The sequence below is a fragment of the Dendrobates tinctorius genome, unplaced genomic scaffold, assembly GCF_039654945.1.
Source record: "Dendrobates tinctorius isolate UK_male_01 unplaced genomic scaffold, ASM3965494v1 ptg000046l, whole genome shotgun sequence".
NCBI lineage: Eukaryota > Metazoa > Chordata > Amphibia > Anura > Dendrobatidae > Dendrobates > Dendrobates tinctorius.
The window spans coordinates 14,617,330-14,638,887 of record NW_027361714.1 but is presented as its reverse complement, the minus strand read 5'-3'; the positions used below and the strand labels follow the sequence as shown (position 1 = coordinate 14,638,887).

General features: G+C 41.9%; 1 protein-coding gene across 1 annotated transcript in view; it reads right to left on the bottom strand.

Moving 5' to 3' along the window:
• Window positions 1-21,558, bottom strand: part of TXLNB (taxilin beta) — a 269,051-nt gene that overhangs the window by 19,146 nt on the left and 228,347 nt on the right. The window contains exons 8-9 of the mRNA XM_073575698.1: window positions 9,466-9,558; window positions 2,937-3,032 (exon numbers count right to left, since the gene is read on the bottom strand). Coding sequence (XP_073431799.1) covers window positions 2,937-3,032; window positions 9,466-9,558 — 189 coding nt within the window. The remainder of the gene's footprint in view (window positions 1-2,936; window positions 3,033-9,465; window positions 9,559-21,558) is intronic.

The following is a 21,558-nucleotide window of genomic DNA, read 5'->3' as shown; positions in this document are numbered from 1 at the left end:
CGCGTTTCCGCGGCGGTTTTAATCGGTCGATTTTGCCGCGAAAACGCGAAAAATAAGCATCCCATGCATTCCTATGGGATTCCGCAATGCTGTGCTAATGCTGCGGTTTTAACCGCGGCGGAATCGCTTCGCGGTAAAAAACGCAGCATGCTCATTAATTTGCGGAATCGCGGCGATCCCGCACCCATAGGAATGCATTGTTCCGCTTACTTCCCGCATGTGGCTGTGCACACCATGCGGAAAGTAAGCAGAACAATTGCAGATGGTACCCACGGTCCGGAGGAGAGGAGACTGTCCTCCGGGCTTTGGGTACCATATCCCTGTAAAAAATAGAATTTAAAATAAAAAATATTGTTATTCTTACCTTCCGGCGTCCCACACAGTCTTCCCGCCTCTCTCCACGCTCCCGTTCCCAGTAATCCTTTGCGAAAATGCCCGTGATGGCGTCCGTTCTCGCGGGATCGCGAAGTCTCATGGTCATTCGCGCGACGTCATTGCGAATTACCGCGAGACATCGCGATCCCGCGAGAACGGACGTCATCGCGGGCATTTTCGCAAAGGAATACTGGGAACGGATGCGCGGGACGTCGGAAGGTAAGAATAACACCATTTTTTATTTTTTTTTTACATTCTATCTTTTACTACTGATGCTGCATAGGCGGCCTCAGTAGTAAAAAGTTGGTCACACTCGTCAAACACTATGTTTGACGAGTGTGACCAACCTGTCAATCAGTTCTCCAAGCGATGCTACAGATCGCTTGGAAAACGCTAGCATTTTGCAAGCTAATTACGCTTGCAAAATGCTAGTTTTTCCGCGGGAAAATCGCAGGAATTTAAAATGCGATTTTCCCACGGAATGGAATTCCGGAATTCTCGTGGTAATTTCCGCGAGAGTTCTGGTACGTGTGCACATAGCCTAACAATGCTTGTTGGGCCTCCTTGTACTAGCCCAGGCTAACCCCTGTGCTGTACATCAGTGCTAGAAGCAATGGCCCGGTACACTCGCACTTCCTGTTCACCACCGCAGGCATCCATCCCCGAGCGTAGACTCTTCATGGATCTTCGGTGCTTCACCAACAGCAGATGTCTCCTGTACTCGGTGGAAGGAGAGCTTTGTCTCAGCTCTTGACTAGCATTGTCTGGGTTCTGGGTCTTGACCGGTAACCAGTTTCATCTCACTGCGTGTCTTTTGGAAACCAAAAGTGCTTTGTGGAAGCTTAGGAATGGGGCAACATGTGCACACATAAGGATTGTTCACATAGTTGCTAAATAGCATAGGAATAGTGTCCCACAGTATACCCACAGTCCTACTCCACACTGCAATCTGATTGAACACACTCATTAGGGATCAAATACTTTGCTAATATAACTACGGAATGGAAAGGCAAAATAAAGAATAAAAAGTTTTTATTCCACTTTTCAGCTACTATTATATTGTGTGTTCAGTTCATTTCACATGAAAAATTTGGTGAAAGGTCCTCTTTAATTTATTATTTCCTTGTTTTGTTTTTATTTCTTTACAACTGTAATGTCATAGAGGATGGCCCACCATAGGACATATTGGTCCACAATTAATTAACAGTTCATGCCAGGGTTTGGTTAAGCTGTGGTACTGAATGGTTTGAACATAGAAAATGAGCCAATTTTCTGATCACTTAGCAAATTTGTCAACTGATTGAAAAGTGGGCATGATAGCCAAATGAGACTTAGTTCCCACTAATCTTCGAAAATGTGTTCCAATGCTTTTCTGCTTGAGTTCTCTTTAAAAACTTAAAGAACACATATCACCAGGTCAAAAAGGACCATTTTGCTTTGCTTTTATTTCTGCTGTTCCCCATAGTATTCTTTTTTTTTCCTTAAATTATCCATACTGTTGGAGAGATATGGGCCTTTCACTTTAGTGCTAATTCTTTTTCAATTGGGCGTGGCTCACAGATTCTCTAGGGGTGTGTCTTTAGGCTGCTCTATATTGCTTTTTGGGAGCAACACCCCATTCGGTGAAAAATATAAAATTAGCACTAATTAAGAAGGCCTATATCTATGGAGCCATATCATGGATTAAAAAGAAACCAAACAGAAAACACAGGGAAGCATCGAAAATAAAATAGGAGCAAAAACTGGTCACTTTTGACCTGTGACAGGTTATCTTTAGTGATGAGCACACTTGTTGTTATCTGAATATATTGGGTGTGCTCGTATATTATGTTTAGGTCCCTGCAGTTGCATGACGTTATCCGAGCATAATCGCTCATCACTAGCCCTCTTTACTGATGAGCGAATGTGCTTGGATAACGTCTTATCCGTGCATGCTCGGTGTTATCTCAGTATCTCAGCACTAGTCCATATTAATGGATTATCCAGGATTGTAATAAGTTTCTGTTTTTTTTCTCAGAAGTAATGCTGCTCATGTCTAAGGGCTCGCGGCTGCATAGAAATACATGCAGACACACGCTCCGGTCCGAGTGCTAGTGGCAGTGCCGGGTTTTCATGCAAGAGACTCACACGAGAATCATGCGAGTCTTTCGCAAGTAAGTATGAGCCCTAAGGGATATCTTTGGCATTTTAGCTCATAACCATTGTATTGAGGCTGGTCCAATACCATACACGTGCCATACATGGACTAGACTGGCATTCCTTCTGTGGAAAAAAAACAATTCTTTTTTCTAATTCAAGATGTCACAATAGTTAATATGTATGATTATCGTGCAACATTTCACACGTCATATTTAGACATTTTTTTTTATTTCAGGCTTATTTTTATTTTTTTCTCTCCAGATTGATAATCATCATAAAACGTATGGCACTTGTCAGGGTCAAGTAAAGTTTTCTCAGACAAGGAGTAAATAAATGAAACTGTCAGAACATAAAAGAAAAGAAAAAAATCTAGCAATCCCCAGCACTGCTGGTCAGCCATGATTTGATAGAAAATCTCTCACCTCTTCAATCATGTCCAGCAGAGCTTTATTGCAATTTTCGAACCTCGTTTTCCAGGTGTTTGTGTCTTTTTCTAGTTTCTTTATCTTCTTTGTCATCTAGAGATTCACAACACAAATTCCAGTTAGCACATAATCATAAAAACAAATGGCTGGATGCTGCAGAAATAAAATGAACAAGGTGTTGAAGAAAAAATGTCACGGCGCTGAAATGATCACTGTATTTTGACAAAGGTAATTACATTTTATGTCTGCTGTTCAAAGAGAGAATTTATTATGTCATTAATATTTTACAAGGCTGTCGGGTCTTGAGAGCAGAGATGATTTATCTTGCATTAAGAACAATACTTTTGTTTTGTGATGTATAAATTCTAAAAGAAATGTCTGCCTGTTCTAGGGGTCTGAATTTATCTGTCGCGTGTACTTGCAGGCCCCATTATTAGACATTTGTATGTATTGGAACATGTGTATTATTTCTTGTTATTGCTTCTAGAATATACTTTACAGCGTCCACCATATATAACATTAAGGACTGTAGTGATCACGCTATAAATGGGAATTGGAATTGTCCTTGGTTCACATTGTCATTCTATTGTTCAGTTATTTTTAACATCTATGTACAATATATGGACATAAGCAGTAGGACTCACCTCTTATGGTAAGTTCCCACTATGGCAAGTTTTTTTCAGCGTTTTTTTTCTGCATCTCTTGGCAGGAAAGAAGCTGCAGGAAAAAAACATGATTTCCATGGCTTTTCTTGCTTTTTTTTTGCGGCGGTTTTGTCATGCCAGATTTGTCTTGGGTGCATGCTGATAAGTTTTAGTGAAAAAAAAAAAAGTCCTAATCCATAGAATCAGGTTTTAGCACAAAAAACACAGCCAAACAGGATTCTTGCATTTTTTTCTAGCATTTTTCACCACCCATTCAAGTCAATGGGTGAAAAACACTGAAAAAATCCTGAAAAAGGTGACATGCTTGTCCAAAAAACCATGCAAAGCACAAAATCCTGATGACAAAAAAAAAACCAAGATGTGTACATGAGATTTCTGAAATCTCAAAGACTTTGCTGGTATTGTTAAATGCAGCTGAAAATTTGCATAAAAAAAGCATGAAAAAACTCCTAGTGTGAACTTAGCCTTAATCATTGAATTCATTTTTTTTCTTCAGTCCCAATGTCAATAGTTCAATAGAGTGGTGTAATACATGGCACAACTGGACTCTGGAGGAGTAAAAACATGTCTTTGGAGTGACAAATCACGTGTCCCCATCTATCAGTTTGATGGACAAGTCTGGATTTGGCAAAAGCCAGGAAATGGTACTAGTTTGACTTCATTGTAAAGTTGGGTGGAGAATGTAAAACGCTATGGGGCTGTTTTTCAGGGGTTTGCCTATCTCCTGTAGGTCCAGTAAAGAGTAATGTTATTGCTTGAGAATACCAAGACATTTTGGACAATCGTAGCTTGCAACTTTTTGAAGACGGTTTAGGGAAGGCCCTTTTCTGTTTACCATGACTGTGACTCAAAGCAAGGTCCATAAAGGCATGATTGGGGGTGTTTGGTGTGGAAGGAAACACAAAACGCTGATTCTCAACCACACTGAACAATTTTGTGATGAACTGTATCTGAGAGGCCGGGATCAGACTTGCGAGAAATTTGCACAAGTCTTGCATCTCGGCACTGCCGCCGGCTACTCAGGACCAGAGTGTGCGGCTGCATAGAAATACATGCAGCCGCAAACTTCGATCCTGAGTGCCGGCGGCAGTGCTGGATATTGAGGTGCGAGGCTAGTGCAAGTTTATCGCAAGTCTGATCCTGGCCAAATAGTGAGGTAGGCCATCTCATCCAGCATCACTGTGTGACCCCACAAATGCTTTTCTGGATGAAAAACTCCCACACCCGCACTTAAAAATCTGGTACTAAACCTTTCCTGAATACGGGAAGCAGTTTTAGCTAAAAATAAGGGGGTTTGCAACTTCATGTTAACACCTACTAATTTACAAAGATATGCTTTAACCCCTTAATGACCGGAGCTTTTTTCGATTTTTCGTTTTTCGCTCCCCTTCTTTCCAGAGCCATACCTTTTTTATTTTATATGGCCACGTGAAGGCTTATTTTTTGCGGGACGAGTTGTACTTTTGAACGACACTGTTGGTTTTACCATGTTGCTTACTCGAAAATGGGAAAAAAATTCCAAGTATGGTGAAATTGCAAAAAAGTGCAATCCCACACTTGTTTTTTGTTTGGCTTTTTTGCTAGGTACACTAAATGCTAAAACTGACCTGCCATTCTCCAGGTCATTATGAGATCATAGACAACAAAGATTCTTTTATCCAAGTGGTGAAAAAAAATTCCAAAGTTTGCTTAAAAAAAAAAAGCGCCATTTTCCGTGACCCGTAGCGTCTCTAATTTTTGTAATCTCGGGTTGGGTGAGGGCTTATTTTTTGATTGCCGGGCTGATGTATTTAATGATACCACTTTTGTGCAGATATGTTCTTTAGATCGCCTGTTATTGCATTTTAATGCAATGTTGCGGTGACCAAAAAACGTAATTCTGGCGTTTTGATTTTTTTTCTCGCTACACCATTTAGCAATTGGGTTAATGCTTTTTTTATTGATAGATCGGGCGATTCTGAACGCGGCGATCCCAAATATGTGTAGATTTAATTTTTTTTATTGTTTGGGCCGAAAGGGGGGTGATTTAAACTTTTATGTTTTTTTGTTTTTTTTAATTTTTAAACACTTTATTTTTAACTTTTGACATGCTTCAATAGGAGGCTAGAAGCATGCCATACTTGATCGGCTTTGCTACATATAGGCAATACTGACATGTTGCGGCTTTGAGGTGGGCTCACCGCCGGAGGCCACCTCAAAGCAGGGGATACCGACCACTGACGTACTATCCCGTCAGCGGTCGGTAAGGGGTTAATAGCTCATGTGGGTGTAATAACGTAGGAGTCCCAATTATTCTGTCCACATCACGTATCTTCTACTGGTACCAGCTTCTTTATGAATAATTTATAGAAAATATTCCCACATATTAAAGGGGATGTACCAGTTTTCTTAAAAAATGTCTTGTAAATAGTTGCAATATCCATAAAATAACAATCCTTGAGTATCTTTTCTTAGAACTTTGTGCTGTTCTTGCACAACCCTTTTTAGTTGTCAGTTGGGTCTGATCAGCACTGACTGTAGTGGTTAGATTGTGTACAGATTGACAAGGGACATGGTAATGCCTAGTGGTGAGTGTATTCATATTTCTAGGAGGAATCACAGAGGAATGGCAAAACTCAGATTTCCAATATAAGATGTTACAGAAATGTTATTTCACAAGATTATTGACTAAAATCGACATGTCAGGAGAGAGCAGTCATTAACAAAATAAGAAACTAATTCAATGTAGGTTCGTTTGTCTCATGTTATGTAGTCAATACTATCTACTTGGCTATTTTCAATTCTATCCATTTCTCGGTAAGCAAAGACATATATTAACTTACATATTTACTTAGAATAACACAGCATTTAATAAATATCTTTACCTCTGTTCAATTATTATCAATGTATGATTAATCAGAATAAATATATTTATCTGAAATTGGTAAAAGTGTGCTTTGATATTAATATCAGCTATAAGTAGTCCGGACAGATTAAAGGGAATCTGTCAGTAGGATCAACCTTTCTAAGTTGTCTATATGGTCATGTAGGTCATAAGAAGCTGAGTAAAGTGATACCTTTATATCTGCGATCCAATGTCTTGTTCCAGAGAAATCCATGTTTTTCTTGTATGTAAATGAGAGGTTCAGGACTATGGGCTGGACACTTATCTGCATGAGATTCTGCCTCCAGAGATTATTTTACATGAAAGAGACATTACCGGTGTGAGACAAGTAACTAGCAAAGAACAGGAAAACTGAACTTTCTTTCAAACACATTTGCTGCCGCCCTCACAGCTCTGCTGTATTGCAACAATATTACAACCCTGTCTGCCTGTGAGATGGAAGATGAGAGGAACCTGCAGATGCGTCAGGTATAATAACACTCAACTCTGCAGGGAGATCATGAGAGCGGCCATAACATGTCTCACAAGGGTAACTCTCCCTTCATGTTAAATAATTTCCGGAGGCAGATTCTCATGCAGATCAGTGTCCGGACCATAGTCCTGAACAGCTCATTTGCATATAAGAAAAACATGGATATCTCTGGAATAAGATATCGGATCGTCGACATCAAGGTATCACTTTATTTAGCTTCCTATGACCTACATGGCCATGTAGACGTGTTAGGAGGGTTGATGCTACTGACAGATTTCCTTTAAAGATGAACTCCAAGTTCTTTTCTAAAAACTGCACACCCCTGCTGATTGACTATCATTCTCAGCACGTCGTTAAAGGGTTGTTCTCCACATTATAAATAGATAAAATTGTAATGTGTTGTAGAAACAAGCAACTTTGCAATTTCTTGTTATTAAGAAAACCTCTGTGTTCTCAAGAACAGAGATATTTTTAATTTGATAGTTTACTGTCCATTGCCTAGGTTTGTGGTGACCCGCGGGGCCTGATCTCTCAGAAAAGGAGCACAGTACTTATAAGCTCTTTGCTGTAGAGCTTGCAAACGCTGCTTTGATGCTGGCCAGACTGCTGGCCGTCTTCCACAAAAAAGAAGTCAAGACTTGGTACAATCATTTGTTCCTATGCTTAGAGCAATTCTTTAATGTATATTGTGCTTATTTCCATACAATTTTGCCTTAGCTGCTCAGCCGCATATGAGCTTCTTTATACATCTCTGATAGTAGAGGTTATATTGGCCATTATTGTTGGAATGGGAGGCTATCTGTGCTGAAGAGTAATAATCCAGACTACATGATCATTTTATTTGGATAATATGTTGTAGAATAATTTGGACAAAGTATGGTGATTATTTGGGCTTTGTATCATAAAATAAATTGGGCACTGTGGTATATGATGGCATTACTTTAGCACTGCTAAATTGTATTATTAAAGCACAATAATAATAATAATCTTTATCTATATAGCGCCAACATATTCCGTAGTATTTCAAAACACAAGTCATAAGTAACAACGTTAACAATACAGTAATTAAAGCAAAATTAGACAACACTGCTTGTTACAATGAGCTTACAATCTACAATGAGGTGGAGGAGATACAAAGTACAGGTGTGTATTTATAATGGTGTATTTACAATGATAGTCCAGCCATCTTGAGGGAGTAAGGGATGGTTGGAGATAGTGAATGGGCTACAAATGCACGCTTTCACGTAAAATGACTTTGATGAGTGAACTTGAAAGGCCACTCTGAACAAATGTGATTTGATGGAGCGCCTAAAACTATGGAAATTGTGAATAGTCCTAATTTCTTGGGGTAGAGCATTCCAGAGGATTTGCGCAGCAAAGGAGAAGTCTTGGAGTCAGGAGTGTGAGGTACGGATTAGTGCAGAGGTAAGTCGAAAGTTGTTTGCAGAGCGCAGCGGTCGGTTTAGCGGATAGGCAGAAATGAGGGAGGAGATGTAAGGGGGTGGTGCACTGTGGAAAGCTTTGTGGGTGAGAACAAGTACTTTGAATTGGATCCTATAATGAATGGGCAGCCAATGTAATGATTGGCGAAGAGCGGACACGTCCGAGTACCAATTAGCCAGATAGATGTACCTGGCTACTGCATTAAGTATGGACTGGAGAGGGGAAAGTCGAGTAACAGGGAGGCCAATTAATAGAGTGTTGCAGTAGTCCAGGTGGGAGTGGATCAAGGCGATAGTGAGGGTTTTTGTTGTTTCCATGGTGAGAAAAGGGCAGATTCTAGAGATGTTTTTTAGGTGTAAGCAGCAAAAGCAGGCAAGAAATTGTATATGGGATGTGAAGGAGAGATTGGTGTGAAACATAATACCCAGACAGCGCGCCTGCTGCCGGGGTGTTATTATGGTGCCACCCACGGAGAGGGAAATGTCAGATTTAGAGAGGTTAGTAGACGGCGGGAGCAGAAGAAGTTCAGTTTTGGAGAGGTTGAGTTTCAGATAGAGGGCGGACATGATGTTGGAGACTGCGGACAGACAGTCACTGGCATTCTGTAGTACAGCGGGGGTAAGGTCAGGGGATGACGTGTATAGTGGTGTGTCATCAGCATAAAGATGGTACTGAAAGCCAAATCTGCTGATGGGGCGGTGTAGAGAGAGAAGAGAAGAGGGCCAAGGACTGAGCCCTGAGGTACCCCGACAGTGAAAGGAAGAGGAGATGACATGGAGCCAGCGAACAAAACACTGAATGGTTATTTGGACGCTACATGGTTGTATTATTATATGATATTATCAGTATTGACCAACAAGAGAAATATAAAGCAGGTCAGATAATAGTGTCAAATCATGGAACAGATTCTCATCAGAGCTGGTAAAAATGGCTCAAGTATGGGCATAACCATTACTGTTACCGACGGCTGCTAATGACTGGATGCTTTTGTCTATAGTCACATTCAGACATAACATAATTAGTAAAGCACTTTTATGTATATGAATGCAAAAGAAAATTTACCTTCTCCATTTCCTTTTTGAACGTTGTAAAAACCTCATTGCTTTTCGTCAATGAACTCTGGAACTCATCAAATCTCTCGGAGTATAGCGCAATCTGTCACCAGAGAAATGAGAATAATTAGCAGGATCTTGACAAACGGCACTTACTTTTGTGGAATTATGATTCATATTTATTCATTAATAGTATAAATCAAGAACATAATATTATTCATAACTCTTTTGTCAAAATTTCCCTTATTTAGCATTCTTAATGATCACATATGGTGTTCGGGAATCATAATTATAATATCCATTGAAGATTGTCACTAGAAATTCCAATGTATGAATGTAGGAAGCTTTTTCCCCACATTCCTGGTAGCTGTATTATACTGCAGTATTCATTACCATGCAGTGAGGAAAACATTTTAAGAACATAATCCTTAAATGTAAAGGTATCACTGTCTGAGAGCTTACCTAGTGCTTTTGCAACTCCCATAGAGGTGAATGGAAAGAACAGAGCATATATGGCCACATCTCAATTTACAGAGGCGCAAAATCCCATTCGGTGATCTAGCATAAATGCCTGAGATGGGGACACCCCTGTAACTCAAGCTGGTCATACACATTAGATGGCTGTCAGTCGAACGATGCTTGGTCCAATCGTTCGGCTGACAGCCATCTCAGCCGACAGTGCCATACACAGGAGATCTCACTCGGCCGACAGCCATCTCAGCCGACAGTCCCAAACACAGGAGCACTCACTCGCTCGACAGCCATCTCAGCCGACAGTCCCATACACAGGAGCACTCGGCCGATATCCATCTCAGCCTACAGTTCCATACACAGGAGTGCTCACTCGGCCGACAGCCATCTCAGCCGACAGTCCCATACACAGGAGTGCTCACTCGGCCGATGGCTATCTCAGCCAACAGTCCCATAAACAGAAGTGCTCACTTGGTCGACAGCCATCTTAGCCGACAGTCCCATACACATGAGCACTCACTCGGCCGATGGCCATCTTAGCCATCAGTCCCATACACAGGAACACTCACTCGGCCAACAGCCATCTCAGCCAATAGTACCATACACAGGAGCACTCACTCGGCCAACAGCCATCTCAGCCGACAGTCCCATGCACAGGAGTGCTCAATCTGCCGATGCCTATGGTATAGAGGTGTTAACTGTCACTGCCTCTGATAATGTGGTGCTTTGTTAACTGTTCTTAAAAAAAGGAAGTTTGGGTCTAAAAAGCCCCAGTGGCCAGTGTGAAAATTGCAAGAACGCGCGTTTTTTAATACAGATTGTGAAATAAATAAGTGTGGTATCCCACAAAGTGGCCATTTCTATGGGATACTGGATATATAGTGTTTTTCATATAAATGCTGTGAATTTTTATGTGGACTGTGCATTTTAAATACATTGTGAGACCTGATGACAGGTAGCACAAAAAGGGTTAATCTTCTCACAGGCTTGATCAGGTGACCCAGCTCTGTTTTAATATGCTGAAGGTTCTGGAAAAATGCCTCAGGGCAGTCAGCCAATGACTGCAGCTCTACAGTCACATAGAAGGGGGAGGAGCCAAGTCCTGTGGGATAGTTTTAATTTGAAGTGGCAGTTGGTGTTCAGACATCTTGAGAAGAGAAAGCCATTTTGTAGGTGAAGGAATTACCTTCTCCCTGCCTGCTTTGCTTAAAAAGGGGACTGACACGATAATGGGAGTTAATGTGAGGAAGACTACCATTGCACCTCTAGGAGAAAGAATTACCTCAGGGCAGAAACAGAGCACAGTGCTGAAGAAGAACTATTCAGACTTAATACAACCAGAGGTTACTAAGATCTGCCTGTCTGCAGGTACACAGAAATCATCAACCGTGAGTGTAATCCTGTACCTCGGTTTCCTGCTGTTTGTAAATAATAATTTGCCCCATTACCTTCAGTAAAAAGACTTCTGTTTTAAATTCTTATGACTGCTTCATGACTGGGGCTCAAATGCACCAACTACTACCACCATCATCATCTTCTGCCTAGAGGCAGTTACTGTGCAAACAATGTATTGTGGAGTTTCCGGTGTGTGTGTGTGTAATTTGAGAAGGAAAGACTCTTCTCCTGACAGAAAGCTTGGCCACCATAAAGTACATCATACCCTTTCAGGAGTACAACCCTCAGCCATACACCACATGAGAATGCCACAAGAATTTGGCATCACAAACAGGATGAATCCTCAGTGCCTTATATTTATTGAAACTGAAATTAAAAAAAGGTCACAGGAGCACTGGAATAAGACCAGGACAAGGATATATTGTGTAGTCCATTTACAACGCGTTTCGCCTGTAACCAGACTTCATCAGGTGGAAGTTTGTGCCTTATATTTATTTAAGACTGAATATATAAATATTGCTGATATTGAGGGAAGTTGAAGAGAAAATTGCCTCAGAAAGTATCAGTCTTTACTGCTGTAAAGAATTTGTACTACACCACAGCTGTTGGACTGTGCACCTACCATTGGCTGCTTTATTGAAATCTGTGATCTGATTTGACTGAAATACCCTGTGATTTAAACTGTGCTTCTCTTAGTTTTTGTGCAGATATCTTGTAAATAAAGTCGGTACCCTGCAGGCATAAGCAACTGAAGATGAAAATTTCTCTGCTGTACCTTAAAAAAAAAAGAGGGAGCGACATACAGCAGCCGGAAAGGTAAGAGGAATTACTGGATTATACATGCAGTGTTATAAACATGTCTTCAGAAGAGGAGAGTGAAGTGACTAGCCCATCCTCTCCTATGGCTCAAACAATGCCATTAACAATGCCTTATTATTTTGGGGCACCTTGGCTCCCCAGCTACAGTGGAGAACCTCACGCATTAAAAGACTTTAAAGAGAAAATGTAGGCAATGTTCAGACTGTACCCAGTGAGCCCTGCACAAAAACTGAGATATTGATTGGTCAGCTAGGGGGCGCTGCACTAAGCGAAGTTAAGTCTTGGCCTCCCAGTATAAAGAACACTCCTGAGCAGATAATAGACAGATTAGGCCTGTTTCACACTTCAGTTTTTTTGTGTCAGTTAAAATCCGCCAAAATGGCGGAAAGCGGATCCGTTGGTAACTGATGTGAACGGATGCCACTGGACCGTTTTTTTGACGGATCGGATGAATGAAGAATTTTAAAGGAACCGCAGCCTGGGGTGGAGAGAGCGAGAGAGAGAGAGAATTTTTTCTCCGTCCACCTGGCATGTCGGCGGACGCAAAAAATTTGGCGGATCCGCAAAAAAATGGATCCAAAGGATGGCCATCCATCAAGATCCGCCGGTAATGCAACTCAATGGGGAAAAAAACTGATCCGCCAAAAAAAATGGTGGATCCGTTTTTTTTTTAAAAATGGCGGATTTTGACTGATGGTCAAAAACGGAAGTGTGAAACAGGCCTTAGGAGTTATGTTTGAAACCAAAACCCTGTCAGAGTTAAAGATGAGATTCTTCAGGAAAAGACAACAGTGTCATGAATCTTTAAGAGATTTTGCCCTCAGCTTACAAGAAGCCTGGTATGCGCTTAATGAAGCTGATCAGGCTGAAGCTGTTAATGCTGATAACATTTTAAAGGAACAACTTATTGAAGGAGTAATGTCTGATACTACCAGGTTACAACTGAGAATGCTGTCACTACAACACCCTGATAGTAATTTTCTGGATTTTAAAGAATCTGTCATAAAAATATTGAGCACAAGGGCTAAAGAGTTGAACGACCAAGAAAGTGCTGTGTTTGCTCCTGCCAAACCTATTGTTGTTCAGTGTGCTCCCCAACAGGTAGAAGGCTCTACTGAAGAGATACGTAATCAAAATTGCGGAATTAATCAAAAGTCTTGCACTTCTATGCAAAGAAGTAAAGGAGTTGAAGCATCCAGCCTTCAGTCAAGAAAACCGTCCTCGTTTTATGCAGAATATGCCACCCTACAGTAGAGACCACTAGTACCGGACAGGTAAGAAACCTACTGACAGATTTGATTCCTTATGTCGACTGATTTGCAACACATGCAACCGTAACGGTCACATAGAAAGGGAATGTTGGTCTTTAAATTGGAATTTCCTGAAGCCAAGAACTGACCCTCAGAAGAACAATGCCTAGGTCCAGACTGGGGCCTGAAATATGCCGACTATAGCCCCATAATTCTGATCACAATAGATCTAGACACTGGATCGCAAGTCACCACAATTCAGCTTCCACAATATAAATGTTACTGAAAAACTGATCAGCTGGCAAAAATTACTTCGGCTGACCTCCACATTATTGCAAGTAATCGACAACCTGTTCCTCAAGTAGGCTATTGGACAGCTATTTTTAAAATTGACAGAACAGAACTACCTAAACAAGGCCTTATTGTAGTCAATACGTGAGAAGATGAATTCCCCCCTGTAGTTTTAGGGATGAATGTACTACAAAATTGTTTTGACGAACTGATTGAAGGCATGACTTGTGCTCTAACTGCAAAGAGAACCATTCAGAAGACGCTCCGTATTCTCGTTAGTCATCAGAAATTCACTAATTCAAGAAGGGAGATTGGCCTTGCCAGGGTAGTGGACTCCATGCCTGTAATCCTGAAACTACATACAGAAACTATGGTGTGGTGCAAAACCAAGATGGATCTAAAGTGTCAGGACAAATGAACATAAAGATGATACAGTCATTATAGCTGCAAGACGTTTGTCTACTGTAACTCACGGTCGAGTACCCTTACATCTCATAAATTGCAGGGACCAAACTGTGACCCTGCATAAAGATACGATGGTAGCAAAACTGAATAGACTCAATTTTCAGGATATCCTTCAAGAATCCCAATGCTCTATCCCCAAATGCAGAAGCTGAAAAGGAGTCGTGGCACGAACTCGACATAGGCACTCAAGAGACCCCACTCAAGCTAAAAGATGGAGTACTTAGAGTTGCCAACGAATATCAGCATATATTCAGCAAGTTTTCCTTGGACTTCGGGAGAGTCCATACAATTGAGCACCCCATTCCCACTGGTTCCCATCCTCCAATCAAAGAAAAGTACAGACCTATACCTCCATCCATGTACCAGTCAATAAAGAAGATGATAAAAGAAATGAAAGATGCTGATGTGATTAAGTACAGTCGCAGTCCTTGGGCCGCACCAATTGTTCTTGTCAAAAAGAAGGATCGGAGTATTTTTATTTGTGTTGATTATAGCAAACTTAACAACATTTCCCACAAAGATGTATACCCCCTGCCTAGAATAGAAGAAGCATTGACCTCCATGAAATCAGAAGTCTATTTCTCCACCCTAGATCTCACCAGTGGATACTGGCAGGTACCAATGGCCCCAGTAGACCAGGAGTAGATCGCATTCACTACCCTCATGGGTTTGTTTGAATTTAACTGCATGCCCTTCAGCCTGTGCAATGCTCCGGGAACCTTCCAGAGACTCATGGAATGCTGCTTGGGTCACAAGAATTTTGAAACTGTGCTACTGTATTTAGATGATGTAATCATCAATTCCAAAACCTACGAGGAACATCTCCAGCATCTTGCTGAGGTCTTTGAAGTTCTAGCCAAGCATGGCCTGAACGTCAAACCGTCCTAGTGCCATCTTCTAAAATCCAAGGTCCAATATCTAGAGCATGTAGTTAGTGCAGAAGGAGTTATTTCAGATCCTGAGAAGATTGCTGTGGTAAAAGACTAGCCTATCCCAACTACCATTAAAGAAGTTCGCGGATTCCTCAGATTTGCTAGCTGCTACAGAAGATTCATCAAAAACTTCACTCGGATTGTTGACCCCCTACAAGACCTCCTAAAAGGACAACCGTGCCATAAGACATACAAAAACCACTATATTCAATGGAATCCAGAGCTAGAACAGTCCTTCCAAGAACTTAATATGAAGTTAACTGAAGCCCCAATCCTTGCCTACCCAGACTACAATATCCCATTCCACCTGAATACAGATGCCAGTTATCTGGGACTAGGTGCAGTGCTAGCTTACGTCCAGATGGCAAAGAAAAAGTTATAGCTTATGCCAGCAGATCCCTCTGGCCAACCGAGAAAAATGATCAGAATTACAGTTCGTTTCAGTTGGAATTCCTTGCATTAGTGTGGGCCGTCACTGAAAAATTTAAATATTACTTGGCTACAACCTCCTTCATCACTTTAATTGACAATAACCCATTGTCCAAGTTACAGACTGCTAAACTTGGAACCCTTGAACAGAGATGGGCTTCTTGCTTGGCTAACTACCAATTTATCCTGAAGTAACGAGCAGGCCAACCAATTGCCAATGCTGATGCCCTGTCCAGGTTATGATGTTGCCAAACAGAATGTGCGGAGAGTCAAAAGGAACCCAGTTTCTGAACCTAGCCTCAAATCCACGGTGAGTCACAATTGGGCTGAAATCCAGAAGGAGAGCAGAACTTTCAGAATCCTACGGAAGTTGCTAGAATCAAACAAACAATCTGATCCAGAACTCTGTTGATTATGGCAACAGAAAAAAGGTCTGCAGTTCCACAAAGGAGTGCTTGTTCGACGCACCATGAACTCGAACCCCCACACATGAGAGTGTTTCAAGTAGTCGTACCCAGACAAGATGCCAACCTCATCCTAGAGGCCTATCACAATCACTCAGGACACTTTGGCTGCCAAAGACTGAGATGACCATCCGGGAATGCTTCTATTGGATAGGAATGTGCCAAGACACTGAGAAATGGTGCAGAGAATGTGTTTCATGTACTCTAAGTAGCCGAGAAGGTATGGAGCAAAGAGTCCCGCTGCATCCCATTGAAACTCACCATCCTCTGGAGCTCATTGCCCTTGACCATGTGAAATTGCAACCCAGTTGTACTGGATACCTCTATGCTCTGACGATTATCGATCACTACACTAAATTCATTGTGGCTGTGCCTGTCAGAGATTAGACTGCCCTGACCACTGCCACAGTATTTTGAAAACATTTTGTAAGGCCTTATGGATACCCCTAGCAGATCCTGACTGATCAAGGTCCCGAATTTGTGTCAGAGTTGTGCCAAGAACTGTGTGCACTCTATGGCTGCAAGAAACTTTGCACAACTGCATACCATCCCAAATGCAATGGACTATGTGAAAGGATGAATAAAACTTTGATTGACATGTTAAAAAATGTTGCAGCCAAAGACAGACAAGAATGGCCTGAGTTGCTCCAAGAATTAACTTACCTGTATAGCAACACCACCCATTGCTCCACCGGTTACACTCCATATTACCTGATGTTTGGCCATCCAGGGAAACTGCCTGCAGGCTTTAAGCTAAACGTTCGAGTGGATGATCACTCTAAATCCCCAACACAGTCAGACTGTGTGGTAGACCACCGGAGATGTCTCCAAGAAGTTAACGAAATTGTAGAAGGCTGAATGAAAGCTGTCCGCCAAAGACAGAAAAATGATTTTAATGCAAGGGCCAATGCGAAACCCTTAAAATTAGGAGACAGCATTTGGGCTAAAAAGAACCATTGCTCCCACAAACGTAGCCAGATCAAGATTTGCATACCCCTGGAAGTTCCGGTCTCGCCAGTTTCTAATCCTATTGCACCAGAAGAGATTTCCAGAACCCCCACCACACCATTTCTTTGGCTTAATGCACCATGTATTCTGGTTATGCTTCCAGTGCCTCATCATTCTCTGTTAGAGGATTCTGACATAGTTCCTGGATCCACCCAAGAAGAAAGGGGAGTACCTGCTCTGTGGAGATCCGAATTAGCGACAAGGGGACAGTTACACGCTTGTTACCGGGACTAGTTGCTCACTACTTATCTAAATTGGAGAGACTTTGCATGTGTGGCTCTGATAGAGATGGATTTGAACTACATAATAAGAGAGACGCCATGGCTTTTGAGAGCCTTATTACTGTTTCTTAACCCTCCCAATAAACAGCTGGTGCAGAAAGTTTCTCTATGGTCTCTGTACCCCTACTGCACCTGGGGACGAAGCAAAGAAGTTAAAATGGGTTAGCTGATATCCCGCTCCCCTCCCCCTTAGTGGGGGTTGTTCCTGCAAGGACCTACTTCAGGACAAAAAAGGACTCTTTTATTACATGTACATGTTGTTTTACCTTTGCATTCAGATGTTGCATAACTTTAGGTTTTGTCACAGGTATTCAGAAAATCAAGAATATTTTAAGCAACCGTATGAATTGAATACATGTACCTGTATGCTGTTTCATTTTGTTTTACAGATGCTGATGTGTCGGGGATGACACTTCAAGGGGGGAGACATGTGGTATCCTACAAAGTGCCCATTTCTATGGGATAGCGGATATATGGTGTGTTTTCATATAAATGCTGTGAATTTTTATGTGGACTGTGCATTTTAAAAGCATTGTGAGACCTGCTGACAGGCAGCACAAAAAGGGGGTTAATCTTCTCCTCACAAGCTTGATCAGGTGACCCAGCTCTGTTTTAATATGCAGAAGGTTCTGGAAAAATGCCTCAGGGCAGTCAGCCAATGACTGCAGTTCTACAGTCATATAGAAGGGGGAGGAGCCAGGTCCTGTGAGATAGTTTTAATTTGAAGCAGCAGTTGGTGTTCAGACATTTTGAGAAGAGAAAGCCATTTTGTAGGTGAAGGAATTACCTACCTTCTCACTGCCTGCTTTGCTTAACCCCTTCCTGACATATGATGTTCCAGGTGACCCGGGCCCGTATGACCATGGACGGGATAGTACGTCATCGTGATCAGCTGCGCTCATGGGGGGAGCGCAGCGGATCGCGGCCGGGTGTCAGCTGATTATCACAGCTGACACCCGGCACTATGTGACAGTAGCGGTCATGGACCGCTCTCGGCATACTGCGACCAAACATGATCGCAGTGTTCCGGGGGCATAGGGAAGCATCATGCAGGAAGGGGGCTCCCTGCGTGCTTCCCTGAGACCTTCGGAACAATGTGATGTGCTCGCGTTGTTCCGATGGCCTCCTCCCTGCAGGCCCCTGGTTCCAAGATGGCCGTGGGGGGTCTTCCAGGTCCAGCAGGGAGGATGCTTCTCAGTGCACTATGTCGCTGATCTGACATAGTGCAGTGCAGTGTCAGATCAGCGATCTGACACTATATAGTAATGTCCCCCCCGGGACAATGTAATAAAGTAAAAAAAAAAAACAAAAACCTGTAAAAACAATTTTTAAAAAATTCCTATATAAAAAAAATCCTTAATAAATTCTTTTTTTGTAAATAAAAAAACAATAAAAGTACACATATTTAGTATTGCCGTGTCCGTAACGACTCGCCCTATAAAACTGTCCCACTAGGTAACCCCTTTAGTGAAGCCCTTAAAAAAAACAAGGCAAAAAACAATTTTTTATCATCATACCGCCGAACAAAAAGAGCAATAACACACGATCAAAAAATAGGATATAAATAAACATGGTACAGATGAAAGCGTCATCTTGTCCTGCAAAAGACGAGCTACCATACAGCATCATCAGCGAAAAAATAAAAAAGTTATAGCTTGCAGAATAAAGAGATGCAAAAATAATTATTTATTATATAAAATTGTTTTTATTATATAAAAGTGCCAAAACATAAAAAAAGATATAAATGAGGTATCGCTGTAATCATACTGACCCGAAGAATAAAACTGCTTTATCAATTTTACCACACGCGGAATAGTGTAAACGCACCCCCAAAAGAAATTCATGAATTGCTGGTTTTTGTTCATTCTGCGTCCCAAAAATTGGAATAAAAAGTGATCAAAAAATGTCATGTGCCCAAAAATTGTACCAATAAAAATGTCAACTCGTCCCGCAAAAAATAAGACCTCACATGATTCTGTGGGTCAAAATATGGAAAAATTATAGCTCTCAAAATGTGGTGATGCAAAAACTATTTTTTGCAATAAAAAGTGTCTTTTAGCGTGTGACAGCTGCCAAACATAAAAACCTGCTATAAATAGTAAATCAAACCCCACTTTATCACCCCCTTAGTTAGGGAAAAATAATAAAAGTAAAAAAAATGTATTTATTTCCATTTTCCCATTAGGGTTAGGGCTAGGGTTAGGGTTAGGGCAAGGGTTAGAGCTAGGGTTAGGGTTGGGGTCAGGGTTCGGATTAGGGTTAGGGGTGTGTGGAGGTTAAGGTTGGAGTTAGAATTGGGGGGTTTCCACTGTTCAGGCACATCAGGGGCTCTCCAAATGTGACATGGCGTCTGATCTCAATTCCAGCCAATTCTGCATTGAAAAAGTCAATCGGTGCTCCTTCCCTTCCAAGCTCTGCCATGCGCCCAAACAGTGGGTTCCTTGAGGGGGTCTAATTTCCAAAATGGGGTCACTTGTGGGGGGTTTCCACAGTTTAGGCGCATCAGGGGCTCTCCACACACGACATGACACCAGCAGACCATTCCATCAAAGTCTGCATTCCAAAACGTCACTACTTCCCTTCCAAGCCCCAACGTGTGCCCATACAGTAGTTTTCTCCCACATATGGGGTATCAGCGTACTCAGGACAAATTGGATCACAACTTTTGGGGTCCAATTTCTCCTGTTACCCTTGGGAAAATAAAAAAATTGGGGACTAAAAGATCATATTTTTTCCACAGACATGATTTATTAAAATTTCACGCCCGGGCGTTATAAACTTCTGTGAAGCACTTGGGGGTTCAAAGTGCTCACCACACATCTAGATAAGTTCCTTGGGGGGGTCTAGTTTCCAAAATGGGATCACATGTGGGGGATTTCCTGTTATGAGCTCATTTTCTGCTCCACCAGCTGGGAGTTCTCCTTCCGTTCTCCCTCTGGTAGTGACAGTAGGTAGTGAGGTTAGTTTAATTGGTAATGGTCTGCCACCTGACGAGGAGGATAGTGATTGGATTTCTGGAGTATTAGACTGGATATAAGACAGCCGACCCCCTATCCTGTTGCTGGTGATTCAATCTGTTTCTCAGGTCTTGGACTTCAGCTCTGCTCCAGTCATCTCAAGTTAAGTTTGTTTTTTGCTAATGTTCACACTTGCTCTTGTTGGTCAACTCAGTTTTTGTGTGGTCAGCCAGCCCGGCTGGGCTGTGCTGAATTTCCACTCTTATTTATCTGTATTTGCCAATTTGCCTATTTGTCCTTTATTAGATTGGCCTCTTTTTGCTCTATCTCAGAATATTCCAGAGTGCTGATATAGTGGGAGAAGTCTAGTGACTTCAGGGTTAATTTTGTTATCAGAAGCGTTGGACATTATTTTTGGTAGGGTTTTTTTGCAGATTGCAGACAGTATCTTTCCTTTCCTGTCCTTTCAAGTTAGTGTGGCCCATCGTTTGCTCAGCCTATTTTTCTGCCTTTGTTTGTGTTTTCATCTTGCTTCACAGTCAATACATGTGGGGGGCTGTCTTTCCTTTGGGGTCTGCTCTGGGGAGTTAGTTTTCCTCTTTTCTTACTTTAGGTTTATTTAGCTCTCCAGTTGTGGCGAGGCGTCCAGGACCACCGTAGGCACGCTCCACGACTGCTTCTAGTTGTGTGTTAAGATCAGGGCTCTGCAGTCTGCATAGTTACCAACCTCTCTGGTTTTCTGAGACTTAGCGTGTGTTGCTTTTTTCCTCCTCGGTGACCCATTCATAACAGTTTCCACTGTTCTGGCACATCAGGGGCTCTCCAAATGCGACATGGCGTCCGATCTCATTTCCAGCCAATTTTGCGTTGAAAAAGTCAAACGGTGCTCCTTCCCTTCCAAGCTCTGCCATGCACCCAAACAGTGGTTTACCCCCCACATATGGGGTATCAGCCTACTCAGGACAAATTGCACAACAATTTTTGGGGTCCAATTTCTCCTGTTACCCTTGGGAAAATAAAAAATTGGGGGCAAAATTCATTTTTAAGGAAAAAAATATGATTTTTTTTATTCTTATGGCTCTACGTTATAAACTGCTGTGAAGCAATTGGGGGTTAAAAGTGCTCACCACACATCTAGATAAGTTCCTTGGGGGGTCTAGTTTCCAAAATGGGTTCACTTGTGGGGGGTTTCCACAGTTTAGGCACATCAGGGGCTCTCCACACACGACATGACACCCACAGACCATTCCATCAAAGTCTGCATTCCAAAACCTCACTACTTCCCTTCCAAGCTCCAACGTGTGCCCATACAGTAGTTTTCTCCCACATATGGGGTATCAG